The 21,725-nt window shown below is 46.0% G+C and overlaps 2 protein-coding genes across 9 annotated transcripts in view; one reads left to right on the top strand and one right to left on the bottom strand.

Moving 5' to 3' along the window:
• The window catches only part of SENP1 (SUMO specific peptidase 1), a 52,975-nt gene extending 52,775 nt beyond the window's left edge, over positions 1-200 (bottom strand). The window contains exon 1 of the mRNA XM_077329138.1: positions 147-200. The gene's annotated coding sequence lies outside the window, so the exon portion shown is untranslated. The remainder of the gene's footprint in view (positions 1-146) is intronic.
• Positions 1-21,725, top strand: part of PFKM (phosphofructokinase, muscle) — a 48,811-nt gene that overhangs the window by 10,509 nt on the left and 16,577 nt on the right. For 7 of the 8 annotated variants that reach the window (XM_077329132.1, XM_077329131.1, XM_077329134.1 and 4 more), the window contains exons 2-10: positions 3,089-3,187; positions 11,219-11,292; positions 12,679-12,756; positions 14,787-14,976; positions 16,912-17,077; positions 17,382-17,426; positions 18,918-19,026; positions 19,774-19,869; positions 20,915-21,007. In XM_077329132.1, coding sequence (XP_077185247.1) covers positions 3,097-3,187; positions 11,219-11,292; positions 12,679-12,756; positions 14,787-14,976; positions 16,912-17,077; positions 17,382-17,426; positions 18,918-19,026; positions 19,774-19,869; positions 20,915-21,007 — 942 coding nt within the window. In that variant the 5' untranslated portion in view covers positions 3,089-3,096. Of the gene's footprint in view, positions 1-277; positions 432-3,088; positions 3,188-11,218; positions 11,293-12,678; positions 12,757-14,786; positions 14,977-16,911; positions 17,078-17,381; positions 17,427-18,917; positions 19,027-19,773; positions 19,870-20,914; positions 21,008-21,725 lie in introns of those variants that run through there. The other variant, XM_077329130.1, reaches the window with a different exon arrangement.

Below are 21,725 nucleotides of genomic sequence, written 5' to 3'. Positions count from 1 at the left end.
CGACTCATTTGAACCTATCTAGTTAAGACACCAAGAATCTGCCTTTGCAAAAAGAATGGGAAATAGGAAATGGCAGATGAATTTACTGTTGGTCTGGGGCTATGCGCTGAGCTTGGGTTGTCTTTCTGAAAACCACGTTTACCTACCTGGCATGTTCGGGTGAAACAATCACAGTACGAGCTTCTGGCCCGACGGTCTGCAAGACGGTCAACAATGGAGAACCACCGGTCCTCTGGTGGTTGTGAGGTGGGAGCTGAGAATGAGATGCCTCCGTTTCCTAGCAATGCCAGAATGAACATTCCATGACCAGGGTCCTCGGAGGAAGAAGGAAAAGGCGCCAGATGCCACCATGCTGGGAAAAATCCACGAATTTGACATTTGTTTACCTGACACTCCTGAAGAGATATGGGAGGCACACTTTTTCATGCTAGGTAATGGATGGGGCAGATGGACAGAATTAGGACTTGTCTGAAGATAGCAAGGGGGCTGCAAGCTCTGTGGACTGCATCCAACCTGCCAAAGCAGTTATCCCACAAATGCTTTCCTCCCTTCTCCCCATCCTTCCTCCCTTTCCTCCGTCCATCCCTCCCAGAGGGAAGTATTGCATAGAAAGCTTAAAATGCCCATATATTAGGCAAATCTTTGCACATTATGATAATTTTATTTATTTAAAACTTTTAAAACCACCCTCCAAAGCAGCCATTTTCTCCATGGGTTTTGGTCTGTGCAGTCTGGAGAGGAGCTGTAATTCTGGGAGATCTCCAGATCCCACCTGGAGCCTGGCATCCCTAGTTTGCAGTAATCAGTGGCCTTAGACTGAAGTCATTGTGATCAGAATTGTGTTGTTCTCGTTTTCAAAAGCAAGATATTTGAACTTTGAGGTATTTGCTTCTCATAGCTCATTAGGAAGAGATGGGCTGATAATTTCAGTGTCTTTCAAGAAGAGTACATTTAAAAACGTATTTCTTGAATTAATTTTAGTTGGGTCTTAAAAGTGCCACTGGACTCAAAATTAAAAAAAAATTGTTAGGCCTCTGACTCTGCTGCAGTCAGCCTTTATTGGCCAACCTGGGATCAGGTACCGTATATACTCGAGTATAAGCCAAGGGGTCTTTTCACTGTAAAAATGTGCTGAAAAACTTGGCTTATATTCTAGTATATAAGGTGATTAATTGACTTAGAGTCCATTTTAATCAATGAGCATCAATTTTAACGTGTGAAGCTGAGATGGGATGCATACCTCTTTTTGGAAGCAAGTTTTGGACCCCCAGATGCATTTTAATATAACAAGGAATGAAGAACAAGTCTATATAGTTGAACTGGTTTAAAAGAAAAAAACTTGGTACTTGAACATTTCCACCAGCAGCTCAAAAATCACCCTCCTTGAATTTGAATGATTAAATTTGTTCACTCCCAAACCGGCTGGCTTGTGGTGGTTTCCCTCAGTTAAATCCTTGCTGTTTTGTTATTAATATTTATTTATTCATGAGTAATTGATCCACTTAAACAGTGGTTCATTGCAAGTTAATTGCATCTGTTGAAAGCTTTAATGATCATATTTTTAAAATTTCTCTGGCATTTCATAATCTGGGGAAGGGCTGTGCTTTAGTGGAAGAGCGTCTGCTTTGCATGTCGAAGGTCCCGGGTTCAATCTTTGGCAACTCCAGTTAAAAGGCCCAGGTAATAGGTGATGTGAAAGACCTTAGTCTGAGACCCTGGAGAGCTATTGTCGGTCAGAGTAGCCAGGACTGCCCCTTGGTGGACCAATATTCTGATTTAGTATCATTTAAGGTGACCAGATTTTAACATTTGTAAAGCGGGACACTATTGACCGGGGTGGGGGGGGGGGGGTTCTTGATTAAAAATTTGGTCTATATGGAGCAACAAAAATTTTCATAGAACGCAAAAATAATATTGTAATATATAATTTCAACATAAGTACAATTTGCCAGGTGCCCCCAGATGTCCTTCCACAAGTAGGACAATCTGGTCACCTTAATATAATTTAATGCATTCATTTTTGTGGCAAAACTATCCTTGATTGTCATCATCATACAGAATAAATTTGTTAAGCACTCCTTCCAAAATGGCCAGTGATGGGCCTGGAGAAGGGTGGGAAGGGGAGGGGCCCCAAGTGGGTGTGTCCACAGCTCAGCTTCCCAACCATATTCTGGGCAATCGTGCCACTTCTGGGGTTTCTCAAAACCTGAAGAATGTTCAAGGGTCTCTCAAGGATAAATAAACTTGAGAATGGTTGTTCTATCTCCTATTGGTTGCCTGGAGGGACCTGGTCACCCTATACTAAGACCTTGGAATGCTTGAGCCGGCACAAGCCCTAATTGGGGATTAAGGCCTATATCAAAAACAAATCCACTTAATAATGACTGAACGACTCTACAGGTACTGATTTTAAAACTACACGAAAAAAAGGAAGGTTCACAATAGAATATTAACAGAACAAGGAACCTTTCCAAGGCAATATCCTTGCAATACTATCTATGTTCACTACCAATACAAAAACCCTGACATTCCCCAGTCCCTTTGTGCCAATGGCCTATTGATATTAAAACAGTAATATAAGGAAAGGCTGTAGGATTTTTCCACTATTGTTACAGCAAACTGATATCGGAGGACTCAAAAACTGAAGAAGTCAATGAAAATGGAAATTATGTAGAAACCGTTATAGTTGATTCTTCGTCATGTATATAAAAGAAATTGTGTTGGTATTGAATATATAATTACAAGAATATTGCCTTGGAAAGGTTCCTTGTTTTTCTACTGATTTAAAAGCTGCCCGCTTTTCTTTGGTGCCCGTGGTAGCTGGCCGGGTGCCCTTTAGGATTAGGTGTGGCTGACACTGCAACAGAGATCACTTACAGTCTGACATTTTCACTTACCGTTTATTGGCGGTAGGCGGAGTGTCCTTTCGGAAGGACAACCCAAGAGGGCTACAAGAAACACGGCAGGTCTCACTGCCAGGGCTGCCTTGCTGGGGAGGGGGACGAGGAGGCATCGGAGAGAGAGAGAGAGAGGCAGGGCTCTTGCTTCATCAGCCCCTTGAAAACCTTGTTTGTCGCTGACTTTCCAGCTCGAAGAATGATGCAGAACCCAGTAAAACATGAACACGCGGACACGATGGGGGTCGGCAAGGCCATTGCCGTGTTGACGTCTGGGGGAGATGCCCAGGGTAAGTAGATTGGTTCCTCTTCTGGGTGTTTTGTGGCTTTGGGTTTGGGTTTTTGCTAGTCTACCTTGCTGGCCTGAAGAAAGCAAAACCTGTCAGAGCTGTTACAGTCCCAGTCGGAGAACCATTAACTTTGGTGCTTAGATACTTCTGGGGCATCGGGTGAGCTGACAGGAAGGCTATCTCAAGATGAGCCTGGGCATGTTTTAATTGGCAGAAATGCCACGTGGCAGGAATGTCCACACTTTTAGTCTTTTTTATAAAAGTTCCTCTCTTGGCAGTCTTGTCCTTTCTAAGCAGGAGGTACCTCCATGGCTATCGTATCCTCCTTGTGACTTCCCAGGGACATCTGACTGGCCATTGCTGCAGATAGAAAACGGGCTAGAAAGCCCTTTGATCCAACAAGCCAGCCCCTGCTGCCCATGCCTCCTTTGCTTTTCCCTTCCTACGTTCCTTTGCTGTCTTGTCCCTCAGCAGTCCTCGGGGTTTGTCCTGGGTTTTCCCTCCAGTTATATCTGTTCCAAGGAGCTTGGTGTGGTGGTTAAGAGCGGTGGCTTCTGATCTGACGAGCCGACTTTGATTCCCTGCTCCTCTGCGTGCAGTGAGCTGGATGACCTTGGGCTAGTCACAGTCCTAATGGTGCTGTTTTCACACAGCAGTCCTGTCAGCGCTTTCTCAGCCCCACCTATCGCACAGGTTGTCTGTTGTGAGGAGAGGAAGGGAAGGCAATTGTAAGCTGCTTTGAGACTCTGCGTAGTGAAAAGCGGGGTATAATACCAACTCTTCTTCTTCATCTTGTCAACACTTGCCTGTCCAAATGAGAGCGCCCAGCCTAATAACCCAAACGAGAGAGCAAAGCATTCCCTATAAAGGGTTTTGGTGTGGGGGCCTTGTTTCTCTGCTGTCGCGTATTTATTTTTGCAGAGACCACAGTTCTTGCTGTTTATCCCTGAGCTGTGGATTTAAATAAATAAAATAAATAAATACATTTGTCTGAATCGGTGCCTGTTGTGGTTACAGAGATGACTGCGGGGCCAACAGAACTGATAGCTGATTCCATACGACAGCCTTCTCTGCACTGCTCAGATGAGAATACAGTTCTGTATTCCCCATAGGAAAAGAAAATCTTTCCCATGGCTAAAAAACAGCTAGGTGTCTATTTAGCTCTCTTGAGCAAGGGATCTGCATCTCCCTGCTATTTCTCTTTCGTTCCATTGTTTTGAGGCTAATTAATGACCTTCCTTTTTGTGGGGGGTTTTCCATTTCTTCCTTGACGCTCATGAATAAATGCAGGATTTTCATCAGGGAAGAGTGGAAGGCATCTGGAGTTCTGTGCTTTCTACTTTGCCCTCATGTTTTTTAAGTGTTTTGTTTGTCACGGTTAATACCCCTGTGACTTTTAAACGTGAGAGAGGAACAGAATAGGAGGGGGCTCAAAGTGGCCTTCCCTTTCCTCTCCCCACAACAGGCACCCTGGGTGGGAGGTGAAGCTGAGAGAGCCCTGATATTCCTGCTCGGTCAGAACAGCTTTATCAGTGCTGTGACTAGCCCAAGGTCCCCCAGTTGGCTGCACGTGGAGGAGCGTGGAATCAAACCCGGCTCGCCAGATTAGAAGTCGGCGCTCCTAACCACTACGCCAAGCTGGCCAAGTGCTTGTAAATGGGACAGAACGAGCCAGAGGAAGCAGGGAATAATTAATCAGACACGAAAAAAGATCAGCTAGCAGAGTTCCACAGGGCCTGCAGAACAGAGCTCTTCACCCAAGCTTTTGGTTGGGGCCAGTGAGCCCACAACACCTACTGGGCCCTCCAGAATCCCCTCTTAACAGATACACCGATCTAACCAATCTGCTGGGTTATGGCCCAAATGTTAAGAGGTTTAAATGGCTGAAGTAGTGAATATTAAAAATGTGTTGCTGATGGAGTTACTGGGTTTTTATGCGTTAAGTGCTGTATCTGGCATATTGCACTCACGTTCCCTGTGAACTGCTGTGAGCCACAAGGGAGAACAGTGTAAAAATGTAACAAATAATTAAGATTTTAAAAGGGAACAGTAGCCTTGGGCTGCTTCCCTTTGGTGCTGCTGTAACGTTTTAGGTACAAAAAGAGAGTCATCGATTTGGTCTTCATAAAGATAAAGGTAAAGGTATCCCCTGTGCAAACACCGGGTCATGACTGACCCTTGGGGTGACGCCCTCTAGCGTTTTCATGGCAGACTCAATACGGGGTGGTTTGCCAGTGCCTTCCCCAGTCATTACCTTTTACCCCCCAGCAAGCTGGGTCCTCATTTTACCGACCTCGGAAGGATGGAAGGCTGAGTCTACCTTGAGCCGGCTGCTGGGATCGAACTCCCAGCCTCATGGGCAGAGCTTCAGACTGTATGTCTGCTGCCTTACCACTCTGCGCCACAAGAGGCTCTTCATAAAGAGAGAAACATAATAAATACAGGAACGCAGTGGGCTGACCAGGCCATCGCCAAAATGGCCTTCAAAAATTTGCCCATGGCAATTGCAGATTAAACAACTAGTTGTAGAAGCAACATTTTAGGCCTCTGAAGTCCCCTGTACCATATTGGGTGATTGTTCCTTTTCTTCATTTTCTACTGTCCGGGATGTCAGTGCATTGATAAATAAATAAAAAAAGAGATTTGTATCTGTATGCCCACTGTAATCTTAACTCCTGTCTATGCTATGCCAGTCTTTGAGTGGTTCAAAGGAATGCCAGCCTCCAGGAGGAGCCTGGGGACCCCCCAAAATTACCGCCCATCTACAGACTACAGATATCCATTCTGCTGGGGGAGGGGGGATGAATGTTTGAGAGGGTGAATTCTATGGCATTGTACCCCACAGAAGTCCCTGTCATCCCCAGGCTCCATCCCCAAATCTCCCAAGAGTTTCCCAATCTGGATCTGGCTGCGCTCCCCTGCCAGTGCTCAGGAGGGACCTGGCAACCCTAGTTGTTCAAGAAAGGAACATTTTTTGTTGTTTGGAAAAGTATGCTTGCTATTGCTGCTTCTTAAGCACCTGTGAATGCATAAGCACCAGAGAGACCTGCCTGCACTCCGCTGCTGCCACCCCAAAGAACTAAATGTTAACACTGGAGGAAACAGGGAAGGAGGGAAGAAAGAGAAAAGGATAACAGAAGTATAAATATGGCATATGTTAGACCAATAGTGTGATCCACTGTGGGTGGTATAGCCCTTCCCACTTGGTAATACCCTCTTGAGTTGTGTGTGTGGTAGAACCCTTCCCTCTTGAGTTGTGAAAAGTAGACCTGTCTTTTGCCTTTACAAAGGGCTGATAAAAGTCAGGTGCCATGAAATATCGCTCTTCAAAAACCCATTGGGGAGAGCTCATCTTGTCCTTCCCACCATTGTTCTCAGCATCTTGTCTAAAGTTCAAGGAAGGAGTCCCAAAGTGGCTTACAAACACTGTTCCTTTTGCCACAACAGACACATTGTGAGGTAGGTGGCAGTGAGAGAGCTCTAAGAGAACTGCTTTACAAGAACAGCTCTAAGAGAGCTGTGACTAGCCCAAGGTCACCCAGTTGGCTGCTTGTGAAGGAGTGGGGAATCAAACCCGGTTCTCCAGATTTGAGGCCGCCACTCTTAACCACTACAGCATGCTGGCTGTGAAGGAAAGAAAGGAAGAATGAAGGAAAAGGAAGAACAAGTTGTGTGTCTCCCTACTGAGGTGAACGAACAATACTATACCTGCCCTCTTGAGGTGTCTCTTCTTGGCTTCCAAGAGCTGGTGCTGATCGGCAGGTGAGAAGTGATAAGGGAGGCTTCCATTTGGCTAGCCTATACGGTTAAGCTTGAGGTTTCTTTGCATCTTTGCATAAAACACTCAAGAGCAAAAGGTAATCTACGGAGGCCAATGCAAGGCCTTGTCCTTCAGATGTTGGACAGCTGAGTGACCCAGTTTCACAGGAAGAGAATCTGTCTTTGTCTCTGGACACGAGTCCTAAAAGGCCAGTGGAAACCCAAAGGAATTCCCCACCCTTCAGAGAAAGCAAGTTTTCCCGAGCAGACGCTCCCTATGTTCAGGATTCTCCGTGGGGGCAGTCACATGCGCCGCAAGGCTTTTCGGAGCGGTGTTGGGTTGCGCCCCTTCAACCGCCGTTGTATATTTTGGAGCCGGCGAGCATGGCGGCCTGGCAGAGGGTGTGCAGGCACTTGCTCCTAAATGTCAGCACACCAAAAATAAAATGTGCAAGTCACACGAGGATGAGATTGGGCTACACGGCTGGCCTGACCTGAATCAATAAGAAACCTCAGCCCACCTGAAGAGCCAGCTAGCAAAGCGGGAACGGAGAAACCACATGATTACTAGAAAGGCCCCACATTGCACAAATGCAATGTGAGGTCTCAGAAGGCCTTATCACCAAACGCTTGAACTGTAATACTGTTGAGTGTTTATGTAGCGCAGAGCTCTTCTTGGGGGCTTGCTTAGAGGGCTAGTGTAGCTCTGTGGATTTGCGGATCGAAAATTGCCTTCTTCCAATCCAGGGCCAGTTTGGGGGGGCTGAGTGAGAGCCAGCTTGTGGCTTACTGGTTAAAAGCAGCATTTTCTAATTTGGAGGGCTGGGTTCAATTCCCCATCCCTCTTCCCCATGCAGCCAGCTCTCTCAGCCTCACCTCTCACACAGGGTGCCTGTTGTGGGGTGCGGAAGGGAAGGCATTGTTAGCTGCTTTGAGCCACGTGAGGCCTGCTGGGTGACCTCAGGCCCTTCTCTCAGAGCTCTCTCCGTCTCATCTCCCACACAGGGTGCCTGTTGTCGAGAGAGGAAGGCAATTGTAAGCTGCTTTGAGACACATTTTTCATTTTATTATTTATTTATATTTTTATACCGCCCTTCCATACGGCCCTGGGCGGTTTACATAAAACATTTTTGGAACGTTTACATAGAACACTATCAAAATCAATATAACAGCATAACAATAACAACGCACCAACTGGAACATGAGGCCTGCTGAGTGACGTGGACCAGTCACCATCCTCTCAGAGCTCTCTCTGCCTCATTTACTGCTCTTTCTGCTTCTCGTCTCTCTGTCCTTACCTTATCCTAGCCTCTGAGGGAATCCGGCTCTGAACCACGTGGCCAAGCTCCTCCGCTGTTCCGCTGATCTGGCACATTTTCGTGTCTGCTTTGGAGATGTGATCCCATCAATGAGCCCCAGCAATTTGTCCTAGGCAGTGTTTCTGGAAGGCATCCAGTGTCTCTTGCTTTGTGTCAGAAGCACCTGGGTATTAAATTGCACCAAACAACATTCAGGCCTTCCAAAGGAGAGGTGTTCTTTCCCCCTATTCCCTGAATGCTCAATGGCTTGCTTACTTACTTTAATGCTTCTGTCTGTGAGAATCTCCAGTCAACTCCCAAGAACCAGACTTCATTTAGGGAAAGAAAGTAGTTTATCGAAGAGAGACGATTAGCTCATCAGGGGGTTCTTGCCAAGACTAAGGGTCTCAGGCAAGTGCCCCCTTCTTAACCAGCCATTTGGGCATGGAAAGGAATTGTTGATAGCCAATAGTGACCTAGGCAGTGGGGTTAGAAGCATGGCCTTTCACACACCCCAAGCAGCATCAAAGACAAAACATTCCTGGGATGGGAAGGGGGGGGGGGTATCTCGCCAGACAGTGATACTAACCAGGATGTCGAGTTACGCACTACAAGCAAAGGACAAAGCAGATTATCTGAAATGGTGAACATCAGGCATGATTTTGACACTCTTGGGGGACTTTTTGTTTTGCTAATTCTTTAAACCAGTGGTTCTCAACCTTCCTAATGCCGCAACCCTTTAAAACAGTTCCTCATGTTGTGGGGACCCCCAACCATAAAAATATGCCAGTGTCCTTTCCCAGAAATTAAACTGAAACTGACCAATGGCGTGAAGATCCATCGTTCATGATTGCATATAAATTGGTTATAAATTGGCTGGCGCCTGCAGGAGAAGTAGTAACAATGGCGGCACCCCCCCCCAGCTGCTCGCCATGCCGCAACCCCTGTGAGAAGGTCACTTGACCCCCAAAGGGGTCCCGACCCCCAGGTTGAGAACCACTGCTTTAAACCCTCATGACCTGGTTATTGGAACATCTGTGAGTGATTTTGATTTGCACATCAGTTTAACTAGTACTGCATGGTCTATATTTTCGACTGTATGGTTGATTGGCTGGGTTTTAGATTGTTTTAAATTGTTTTAAATTGTTTTATGGGATTTTATTGGAGTTTTATTATTATTGTTAGCCCCCACGAGCCCCCACGGGAGTGGCAGGATAGAAATACAATTATTATTATTATTAATAACAACAATAATAATACTTATTTCAACATGCAGAAAGTTTTTTTTTTAATGTGCCATTCCAGAGGATTGTAAATGGGCAGTTCAAAATTCAAGAAATACAAAAGTTAACCAATATGAAGAATGACTGAGGATAAGGGGTAAAGTAATGTGAGTCATCTAGGTTCCTTAGAATGCCAGACGTGGCTCAAACATTTCCTGTTTCTTACCCTCTGGCCAAAGACGCCCGTTGCTGATGCTCGCCATACCGTATTCCCCAGTGTTTGGAAGATGAATGTAATAACAGGAGAACGTGGGAACCCTTTTCCTGACAAGTCATAGAAAGTTGTGGATGTTAGTTAGGATGTGGCCAGGAATGCAGACATAAGGAAGAATTCATTGGTATGTCGTAGCCCCTAACCTAGATAACCCAGCCTAGCCCGATTTTGTCAGATCTCAGAAGCTAAGCTGGCTAGTATTTGGACAGGAGACCTCCAAGGAAATACAGGACAACAATGTGCCAGGCTTGAAAACCCTAAGGGGGTCCCCATAAGTCAGCTGCGACCACCGCATGGAGCAGCCGCATGCGCTATGCATAGGTAAAGGTATCACCTGTGCAAGCACCGAGTCATGTCTGACTCTTGGGGTGACGCCCTCTAGCGTTTTCATGGCAGACTCAATACGGGGTGGTTTGCCATTCCCTTCCCCAGTCATTACCGCTTTACCCCCCAGCAAGCAAGCTGGGTACTCATTTTACCGACGTCAGAAGGATGGAAGGCCGAGTCAACCTTGAGCCGGCTGCTGGGATCGAACTCCCAACCTCATGGAGCAAAGCTTTCAGACGGCTGCCTTACCACTCTGCGCCACAAGAAGCTCTGCTCTATGCATACCAAATTACAATCACTTATATGTCCAAATTTTCCATTCAAAAAGCCTGGTGAAATGGAGAAATGCTTGGGGCAACACATAGATGATAAAAACAAGTACTGCGCATTATTGACAAGCTAATGCTCTAGGTTGGTCACAGATAGAATGTCCCCATGTACAGCACAAGCAGTGCCAAGGAAAGGACCACAGGAGTGTCTCTTTCACCTGCACAGTTTATCTGTGGCTGCTTTCAGGGTAGGGATGATAGGGGCTACTCTAGTGTTTTCTATGTTGGGCGGCTTATTTACATTGCATCAGTAGTGATGGCAGCTTTGGGGTGTCACATTTATGTTGCATGGAATGGTGCTTCTCTAGCCCAACACATATCCATTTGTCACATCCCCAGCCCATCATTATAATCTGCCTAAGATAAGATTTCTTAGTGGGAATTAGAAGGCCGTGTCTCTGTGGTCTTCTATCAGTACAAAATCCTCTGGAGCCAGCTTGGTGTAGTGGTTAGGAGTGCAGACTTCTAATCTGGGTAGCTGGGTTTGAGTCCATGCTCCTCCACATACAGCCAGCTGGGTGACCTTGGGCTCACCATGGTACTGATAAAGCTGTTCAGACTGAGCAGTGATATCAAGGCTCTCTCGGCCTCACCCACTTCACAGGGTGTCTGTGTGAGAAGAGGAAAGGAAAGGCAATTGTAAGCCACTTTGAGACTCTTTTGGATAGAGAAAAGTGACATATAAGAACAAACTCTTCTTCTTTTAGACATTCCTGGGCTGCATTTCAGATCTTTTCAATCAGACCATACTCCTGGTTTGTTTTGTGGGGCATGAATGGTTATTCTTCCTCTCTCTCTCTCTCTCTCTTTTTTTTGCACAGGCATGAATGCAGCAGTCCGGGCAGTGGTCCGTGTGGGGATATACACAGGTGCCAAAGTGTACTTTGTTCACGAGGTAAGTTGTGTGCATTTGACTCAGTTACAAACAGTAAATAAAACATACGCCAACAACAATAAAACATACCCGATAAAAAACCATTAAACATTAAAATACAGTTTCTAAAAAATAGAGTTATCAAAGCAAGAAAAGAGCAAGAAAGAGATGACTCGAGATGTTTTGAAGAAGGGAGCGGAGCTCTACTGCTGGGCACATTTTGTGTTACCTTTTGCCGTGCACATCAACTTGTTCTCAGTTCATTGTATTTCTACTTACATGATGCCACAGGGGTGTCTAACGCACCAGCCACTTTACAGTGACCCCAGCAAAGGGGTTTCAAAGAAAGTGAGAAGAACAGGTGGTTTGCCATCTGCAGAGCCTTCCCTGGGAGTCTTCCTGCTTAGCTTCCAACTGAGCTATACCATGCTGCCTTCCTTTCTGTGTTTCCATTTACTTCTAATACTTATGATTTGGTTCAGGTTTCAGCAATCCTGATCCTATTACATTGTGTATTAGACTAGTGATCCCCAACCTGTGGGCAGCAGACCACATGTGGTCCGTCGACTAATTGGAGGTGGGCCACGAAGGACGCCTTCTCCCCCTCCCTTTACTTCATCCCTCCCAACCCTTTACAACACACTTTGGGTGTCATTGTCTCCCATCACTCCCAGATGGGACTATCTCGTTGCAGAGAAACAAACTCAGGGTTCCCATTGATTTGTCATTGTCATGAGTTAAAATTTCCATGAAAATAAAATGTTCCTTATGTTCATTGTTGTGGCGTGTCTGTATCTTATTTTGAAGGGATGTTTAAACATTACCATAGCAACCAGAGAGCGTTAGGGCAGTGGTTGAGAGTAGAGGAGTAAACTACCCCCCCCCCACGGGCCTCAGTAAAATTGTCAAGCGTTGAGTGGTAATCATAGCCCATGGACATCGGAAGAGCCATGGTTTGGCCACCCCTGCACTAGATCAACAATGGTAACCCCAAACCTCATGTGTGGAATGACTGCCATGTGGCATATTGCCAGTATTGTCACTCCAGCAATTGAAATATTCACATCTGCAGGAACTCGGAGACTCCCAAGTCAAGTGGAATGCTCATATTGATCCACACTTGGGCAGCATTTTACATTGACCATTGCCCTATGTTGGGATGGAGAACTGCCCACTGTCTTGTACAAGCTGGCGTTTTAAAGAAGAGGGGAGCTTTAACACTTCTCTTTCAATTGTTTGTACTGTTGCAATTATCAGTTATTAGTATTATTGTTATGGTTATTTATATGTTATGGATTGTTTTATGTATTGTTTATACATCTTATGTAAACCGCCCTGAGCCTCCGGGGAGGGTGGTACATTTGATGGATGGATGGATTTAACACAATTCTGTGCGTTCTTTTTCAGGGATACCAAGGGCTGGTGGACGGTGGCGACAACATTAGGGAAGCCACATGGGAAAGCGTGTCGATGATGCTACAGCTGGTAAGCGGGTCTCCCTGAAACTCTTCGTTTTGCAAAATGCTTGAGAGGTGTCCATCGTTGTAAACACTGTTGACTGAGATTTTTGGGAAGGGCCTATGAAGGTCCAGTGGGCATGTGAGAGTTTGGTCGTGTTTGTGTCTGAATCATAGAGTTGAAAAAGGCCATATTGGCCATCTAGCCCAACCTCCTGCTCAATGCAGGATCAGGCTAAAGCAGGGGTAGTCAAACTGCGGCCCTCCAGATGTCCATGGACTACAATTCCCAGAAGCCCCTGCCAGCATTCGCTGGCAGGGGCTTCTGGGAATTGTGGTCCATGGACATTTGGAGGGCCGCAGTTTGACTACCCCTGGCCTAAAGCATCCAGGATAAGGATCTGTCCAGCTGCTGCTTAGAATCATGGAATCATAGAGTTGGAAGGGGCCAGACAGGCCATCTAGCCCAACCCCCTGCTCAATGCAGGATCAGCCTAAAGCATCCAGGATAAGTGTCTGTCAAGCTGCTGTTTAAAATCATAGAATCCTAGAGTGGGAAGGGCCCAGACAGGCCATCTAGCCCAACCTCCTGCTCAATGCTGGCTCAGCCAAAAGCATCCAGGGTAAGTGTCTGTCTAGGTGTGACATCTAATGTGGCGTCCACACATCTCTGAATATTGCCCTGCAGTTGTACCACAGCAATCCTTTGAAACTGGATCTGCACCTCCAACCGAGAATCAAACTGAGGGAGAACATTGTGAAACTTGGGATTTTGAGCAATTATCTGTCCAAAGGGTTCTTCGTTGCCTTCTGAGGGAAGTCCTTTCTGCTCCTGTAGTTTGAGAAAGGTCACTTGCTGTGTGAGGGAAGGGGTTCCTGTCAGGAGGAACCATTATTGTAACATCTTGACCTTTTCATCGCTTGAGGTTGCTGGCAAGGGTGGCCGTCTTCAGTGTAATGATACTTCTGCCGCTGGGGTCACAATGAATGTTTGAGGCCCAAAATAACTTGAAATTGGAGTCAAGCTTCACCCGAAGCCATACTCCGTAAGGGGGGAGGTTGTTTGTGTGAGAACTGCAGTGGAATGTGGCATATCCAAGTTTCCAGAGAGCCAGCTTGGTGTAGTGGTTAGGAGCGTGGAATTCTGATCTGGTGAGCTGGGTTTGATTCCCTGCTCCTCCAGTGCAGCCAGCTGGGTGACCTTGGGCTTGCCACAGCAGGGCTCTTTCAGCCTCACCTTGGGCTTGCCACGGCACTGCTAAAGCTGTTCTGACCAAGCAGTGATATCAGGGCTCTCTCAGCCTCACCTCCCTCACAGGGTGCCTGTTGTGGGGAAAGGAAAAAGAAGGCCATTGTAAGCCGCTTTGAGACTCATTTGGGTAGAGAAAAGCGGCATATTAGAACCTCCTCCTCCTCCTCCCCCCAACCATGGTGTCTGTACAAAGGATCACCTGCAACAGAAATGTATGTTTCTCCCCCCAAGTGGCAGCTTCTCTATTCAATACCTTATTTTAAACCAGTAATAATATACAAACGGCCACTGGCTCTAAGAAATGTGGGGAGAAACGTGTAAATTAGTACATTCCTCATAATGGATAGAGATCAATTGTATTTGAAAATTGACTAATTTGAGGATTTCCCACTCAGGAAAGTTGTTTTCCATTGAAAACGGACATGACCAGGATGCCGTTCTGGTAGAAGTCCCGACAAATAAAACAATAAGAAAAGAAAGAACATATAAGCAGAGACTATTTTTGTTTCTGATAGTATTGAGTTTATTGCATTGCCTTTGGATAGGTTTCTTTTTCTGAGATTGTATGCCCTTAACCACCTCACCAAGCTGGATCTCCAAAGCAATGTATATATACTGGATATTACAGAGATAGAGAACTCAGTCATGTGGATAGGAATTTTATATAGCTTTTCTCCCACAAGGAGAGTGAGATTCATTCTCTGTCTGTCTCTCATGCGTGTTGTTTGCCAATTCCTGCCCTAACGTTACCTTCCAACCCCAAGCTTGTACTTTTAACCCGGTTTGTTTCTTTCCGTCCCTGCCAGGGTGGAACAGTGATTGGAAGCGCCAGGTGCCAAGACTTCCGCACCCACGAAGGACGTCTGAAAGCCGCTCGCAACCTGGTCAAGAGAGGAATAACCAACCTGTGTGTGATTGGGGGCGATGGGAGCTTGACGGGAGCAGACACCTTCCGTGCAGAATGGAGTATCTTGCTACAGGAGCTGGTTAAAGCAGGTGTGGATGCCGTTGGACAGGGGTCGTCAAACTGCGGCCCTCCAGATGTCCATGGACTACAATTCCCATGAGCCCTCACCAGCAAACATGGGCTAGCTTTTCTCTTTGAGAAAGGAGTCATCGTCATAACCACCCCCACCCCCTTGTGCCTCTGCCCACATGAGGGGAGAATTTAGACCAGGGGTAGTCAAACTGCAGCCTTCCAGATGTACATGGACTACAATTCCCATGAGCCCCTGCCAGAATGCTGGCAGGGGCTCATGGGAATTGTAGTCCATGGACATCTGGAGGGCCGCAGTTTGACTACCCCGGCCGTTGGATGTGGATGCAGAGGGCTCTGACAGTAGTTAGATTTGATAGTTTACTTCTATAGTCCAATGCTGTGGATGGCTGTACATAGACCGATAAATATTAATACAAAAGCGAGTTGCATTTGCGTTGTGGATTTCTCGATTGAAGTATCAAAAAAGGTAAAAAATCATGGTGTTTAACAAAAATAGATGTTTTGGCTACAAGCCTTCATCAGCGTGAATGCATTCGCCAGGTTCATCAAAATCCATTCATTCTTTTTTGTCAGAAAGCATTTAAATTTAATGCCGGCTGCAAAGAACCTAACACAGGAGTAATCAAACGCACTTAGGTTCCTCAATGGGCTTGCAGCCGAAATGTCTATCTTGTTAAACATCATGAGTTCCACTTTTTGATACTTCAAGCAATAAATTCTCAACACAAACGCAGCTTGCTTTTGTTGTAATATTTATAAGTTTTAGCCATACATGGTATTTTCTTGTGCATTTAGATTGAAACTGTGTAGACCAGTGGTCCCCAACTTCCGGGCCGAGGACCAGTACCAGTTCGTGGATCAGTCGGTACCGGGCCACGGCTCCTCCTCGTCCTCCTCCCTGGCTGCTACCTCAGGGGCTGCCCTGCCACTCTGCCGCTGGCTCACCTTTGGTGCTCTCCGGCAGCAACGTCCCTTGGCAAAAGACTACCCCCCACCCCCGGGCCTCAGTAAAATTGTCAAGCATTGACAAGCATTGACCGGTCCCCGGTGATAAAAAGGTTGGGAACCACTGGTGTAGACCTTACTCTGTTTTTACTTTCCTGGTCCACCTTTCTCAGTGACATTTAAGGAGGGTTAAATGACATAAATATATCAACCCATTGTGTGAGAAGTCTAATAAGCAATGCATGCAGGCTAGGATGGCAAAAATCAGAAACAATGCAAAAAAAAAAAAAAAGGAAAGAAAAAGAATGAGGATCTGGGGGAGGGCAGTGGCTTGAACATATATTATCCATAACTCTGACCTCAGTCCGCTCAATTTTGCAAACCTGATCAAGGCTCCCAGGAGCACTTTTTGACTCTCCTAACACACGGAATTGTGTAGCGTTGCATTTTTAAAAACTGTGTCTCAGCCTGATGAAGGAAAACATTGGAATGTATCCAGCCACAGTTCAAGCACTGAAGTTTTCATAAAATGGGGTGGCAGCTTACACTGTTCCCCACCTGCACTTCAGGCATTCCATCGGCTCTTCTCTGGCCCCAGCCTGGTGGAATGAGCTCCCGGAAGAGCTGAGGGCCCTGAAGGAGCAATCTGGGTTCCACAGCCCCTGCAAGACAGAGCTCTTCCACCAAGCATTTGGTTGAGGCTGGGCTGGAGACGGGGGCAGTAAGATCAGGTCTCCCCCTTTCTTTTCACAATCCATATCCCCTAGGCTGATATTGCCTGGGCTCATCTATTGAGGACAGACTGGGAGCAGAAGAGTGGAGGTTGCCCCCATCGACTGTGCTGACTGTACTAACTGTACTGCCTCAATTGTATTGGATTTTTAAATAGTTTTTATATTTTTTATTATGGTAAACCACCACAAGCCGGCCTGGCTGAGAGGGGCAGCCTAGAAATCCAAAAATAAAATAAATATGTATATTTCCAGGCGCCATCACGGTAGAGGAGGCCAAGAAGTCTAGTTATCTGAACATCGTCGGCATGGTGGGCTCGATCGATAATGACTTCTGCGGGACTGACATGACCATCGGCACTGACTCTGCTCTCCACCGGATAATAGAGATTGTGGATGCTATTGCTACCACTGCCCAAAGGTAAGGTTTGTGGTCGTTATGGAGGACTGGCCGGGTATGTTTCACGACAGCCGTTTGAAAACACCGAAGGTTGATCCTGGGACTGAGAATTCAGCATTTGGGGTGCATTCTATTTTTCCTTTTACAAGGTGTTAACTTTCTCACTGAGAAAGACTAAGGCATGACAATGCAAGGTGTGGACTTTTCCAGAGGCCCACTCCCTGTGATATTATCTTACCCACAAATTAGCCGGTACAAATCTGACCTTCACTTTTTTTTTTTTTTGCACCTTTCATTAATTTGGCTTTCTTTTTTTCTGCGACAGTCACCAGAGGACCTTTGTGCTGGAGGTGATGGGTCGCCACTGCGGGTAGGGAATAACATTACTTTGCTATATGCTATTAATTTTATTTATATTGGCCATTGGGCAAAAGTGTTGTCTGTTGACTTGATTCTGCAAGCGTTCTGTTAACATTATGCCATCCCTGTTTACATGTACTGTCTACCTACGGTTGCCAGGGTTGGGAAATACCTGGAGATTTTAGGGGTGAAGGTACAGCAGGGTTTGGGGACTTCAACAGGGTATAATGCCATAGATTTCTAACCTCCAAAGCAACCATTTTCTCCAGGGGAACTGATCTCTGGAGATCTATTCATTTATTTATTTTTGCATTTATACCCTGCTGTTCCCAGAGGCTCAGGACAGCTTTCAGAAAATTTAAATGCACAACCATTGTTAAATTAAGTTTTAAAAATCATAGTTAAAATTTACATCTTCCCCATTTATTCAACCTATGGCCACTGCTTGTTTTCTTGACAGTCCTGGAAGGGTTTCCCAAATGGTTGGGAGTTAATTGATTTTTAAATATATTTTTGAAGTTTGTTAAACATTTATCAGGTGATATGACCACATATGGCCATGTCAACCCCTACTTTTCTCCCCTGGGAGGGCCCCAGACTGGCTTCCATCAAATTCCTTTATCCTCACGACAACGCCACAGGTTAGGGCCAAAAGTGTGGGAGGGGCCCAGAGTCTTCAATAATGTAATCTTAAACAGAGATACCTACCTGGGAGCTTAGAAGGGTGTAACTCTGCTAAGGATTCTGCTGGAGGTCACGTTTCTTAATCTTCAGTTGAATATATCTTACTCTATATATTTGTTTGGAGCACTTTGTCCACTTAGATTCCCCCCCCCCCCAATTTGTAGATGATGGGTCTGCAAGTCTTTTTGTGTGGATATTACATTTTTACCCTGCCTTAGCAGGGTGGCAAATGGGGCTCTTCCCCATTTTAGACTCTTCAGAAGTTAGATTAGGTAAGCAGAAGTGGTTTATCCTAGTAGCACATGTAAAACGTGCTACAGGCCCTGCAGTTCCAGGGGCCCTACGGTGCTATATGGCTATGGGGTCTTCACACTGTGATTATGAAGGGGTCTTCATACTTAAGCAGCTTGCAGACTGCAAGAATTGAAAAACTGAGCATGCACATCGCTCATTGAGCATATTGGGGCATAGCACTTGTGCATTCCCACCAAAGTTCATGAAATGTTTTCAGCAAAGTGCAGCTGCCATTTGCTTCCAAAGTTCCAACTGTCCCGGGGAAGGGCCCCCACAGAAGTAGCAGTGTCAGTTGTGCTCTGCGAAAGACCCATCAATCCTTAACCTGGCTGTGGGCCCCGAAAAACCTTAAACCAGGCCTAGAGGTAAGGTAGTCTGAGAGTGTGGTTGGCCCAGGTGACTGAGGGCAGATTTGAACCTGAGTTTCCCTGGGCCGGAGCTGTAACCACTGCACATTACTAACTGTTCTGTTTGGGACCAGATCAGTTGTAGTTCATTTTCTACCTTTTCTCTCCTGCTCTAGTTACCTGGCTCTTGTAACAGCCTTGGCAAGTGGTGCGGACTGGGTTTTCATTCCAGAATCTCCACCTGAAGATGACTGGGAAGAACATTTGTGCAGGAGGCTAACCGAGGTAATAAAAAATACAGCGTCCCAAATGTTAGTACAAAGATCACTGGAACTGGCTGCCAGCTAAATGCATTTTTATGCACTAATTTTGTCCCCCATGGGAAATCCAAACTGGCTTACTTTGTTGTCTTCTCCACCAATTCATCCTCACGACAATCCTGAAAGGGGTGTGAGTGTCCTGCATAGTGCAGGGGGTTGGACTAGATGACCCATGAGGTTCCTTCCAATGCTATTATTCTATGATATGTAAGCTGCTTTGAGACTCCTTTGGGTAGAGAAAAGTAGCATATAAGAACCAACTCTTCTTCTTCTTCAGTAATATCAGGGCTCTCTCAGCCTCACCTCCCTCACAGAGTGTGTGTTGTGGGGAGAGGAAAGGGAAGGCGATTGGAAGCCACTTTGAGACTCCTTTGGGTGGCATCTAAGAACAACTCTTCTTTTTCATCTATGTGTCAGGCAACGAAGGACCAATGAGCTGGGTCTGGAAGACTTTTTCGTTTTATCCGGCATACCTTCAATAACGGTTACTGGCCCTCCTCGTCTTGTTTGTTGACGTGTTTCTAATTGAATTTTGCATTTTAAAATGCAGCCTGTTTTAATAGTTTTATGTGAGCCACCTCGTGTACCCTGGCTGGATGGAAAGGCAGCCTAAAAACGTTTTAAAGGAATAAACCTACTCCTCATCCTTCCCGTCAGCTCCCTCCCTAACAGGCTCCCTTTTCCTTTCTTCACTCCTTCCCCCTCTTTGCAGACCAGAACTCGCGGCTCAAGGCTAAACATCATTATTGTGGCTGAAGGCGCGATCGACAAACATGGCAAGCCCATCACTTCAGAAGACATCAAAAACGTAGGTGGCCTCCCTAGCACTGCCAAGAACATTTGTGTTGATGTCCTTTGCCTTGCCTCTAGGTGACATCATGTCTTGCTTTCTGTTCTGGGCGGTCAAAGGGGCCTGGGTTTGTACCATTGGGAGGAAAGGAGGAGAGTGTGGTTCTGTGTTTACTCGATTTCCCGTGGAGGAAAAGCTCCTGTAGATATCTGCCTGACTTCCAGCAACCCTAGCCCTGGTGGAACACTCTTAACTACAGGGGTGGCCAAACTGTGGCTCTCCAGATGTCTATGGACTACAATTCCCATGAGCCCCAGCTTGCCCACCCCTGCTCTAACACATGCAAATGCACTTTGCAGAGAGTCAGGCAACACTGAGAGAGCTGGTCTTTGAACAATATTTCAGAATGTGGGGTCCATATTAGACAGTCTTCTATACAACACTTATTAGTTGGAGCTTCACTTTATAGGCTTTTTTCACCACCTAGCAAGCCCTAATATTGTAGTTTTTTATTGTTATATGTATAAGTGCATTTTAACTTACTTGACCATTGAGGGGAGATCCTTAGGGGTCAAAACGTCTCTGGTCTTTGTACCTCATATGTTTCATGTGTTGTTGTTGATTGTATCACACGATATATACAACTGAGATGGCTTTAACTTTGACGATGTCCACATAATTATAATTAATATATATTTTAAACAAAATGCTAAACAAATTGTTTTTGCAGCTCAATCTTTAGGTTCCTAAGTTGTCTTGTGAGGTTGGGTTTTTGTTTTCCTTTTTGGTTATTTAAGTAGCTTTAGCCAAGGAGAATCAAACCCAGCCAGATCTTATCCAGCATTTCTAGTCTGAATAAAACGTCTTCCATCCTAACATCACCAGAATGGCAATTCTAACATTCTAACATTCTTTTCCCTCTCTCTTCCTGCCTTCCCAGCCCTCTCCTCTCCTGAGTGGCAAATTTGTGATTGCAAGCTCTTCAAGGCAGGGGATCTCTCTGTCTGCACAGTAATGGGGCTCGGTAAACAAAGCCATTTCTGTGTCTTTCTTCCCTCTCCAGCTGGTTGTGAAACGTCTGGGCTATGACACGAGAGTCACCATCCTGGGTCATGTGCAGCGCGGCGGGACCCCCTCTGCCTTTGATCGTATCCTGGTAAAAATATGGAGCCTTGCGTTTCTGTTCCCACTGCTTCTACTGATGCTTGCCATGTTAGATCTGGGAGGGATTTGGGGGGAGCAGAAATCAGAGGAGTGCAAACTTACACAGCGCTTGTTACAAACTCCCTGTGACAGATCCTCTACACCAGGGGTAGTCAAACTGCGGCCCTCCAGATGTCCATGGACTACAATTCCCAGAAGCCCCTGCCAGCATTTTGCTGGCAGGGGCTTCTGGGAATTGTAGTCCATGGACATCTGGAGGGCCGCAGTTTGACTACCCCTGCTCTACACATTGCCCCACGCTGAGGTAAATTTTCCCGCCAAAATGAATTGGCATTTATAGCAAGAGACATTTGTTTGAGTATGTTCTGAGGTGACTAGAGGTGACCTTGCACACATTTCTCCTTTGTAACTAGCAGGGTTCCAAGTTTGGTGGCGAGGGGAAGCTTATACAAAGAGCCAAGGCACCCCCCACATAATCCCCAATGCCCCCATCCCACCCTGAAAACTCTTCTTTTCATCTCTGCTGAATGGAAAGAGAAAAGGCCAAACAATTTCGGTCCGTGAGATCAGCTTTGGTTCAAGCACGCCACCCTCATTCAAGGTCTCTAGGCTAGCCCTTTTCAAGCTTTTGACTCTGGAGGAGACCCTGAGATATCTTCTGGGCTTTGTGGAGTCCTGAAAACAGGCTGGAAGTGATGTCATAGAATCAT

The sequence above is a fragment of the Paroedura picta genome, chromosome 3, assembly GCF_049243985.1.
Source record: "Paroedura picta isolate Pp20150507F chromosome 3, Ppicta_v3.0, whole genome shotgun sequence".
NCBI lineage: Eukaryota > Metazoa > Chordata > Lepidosauria > Squamata > Gekkonidae > Paroedura > Paroedura picta.
This window is presented reverse-complemented; position numbering and strand designations above follow the sequence as displayed.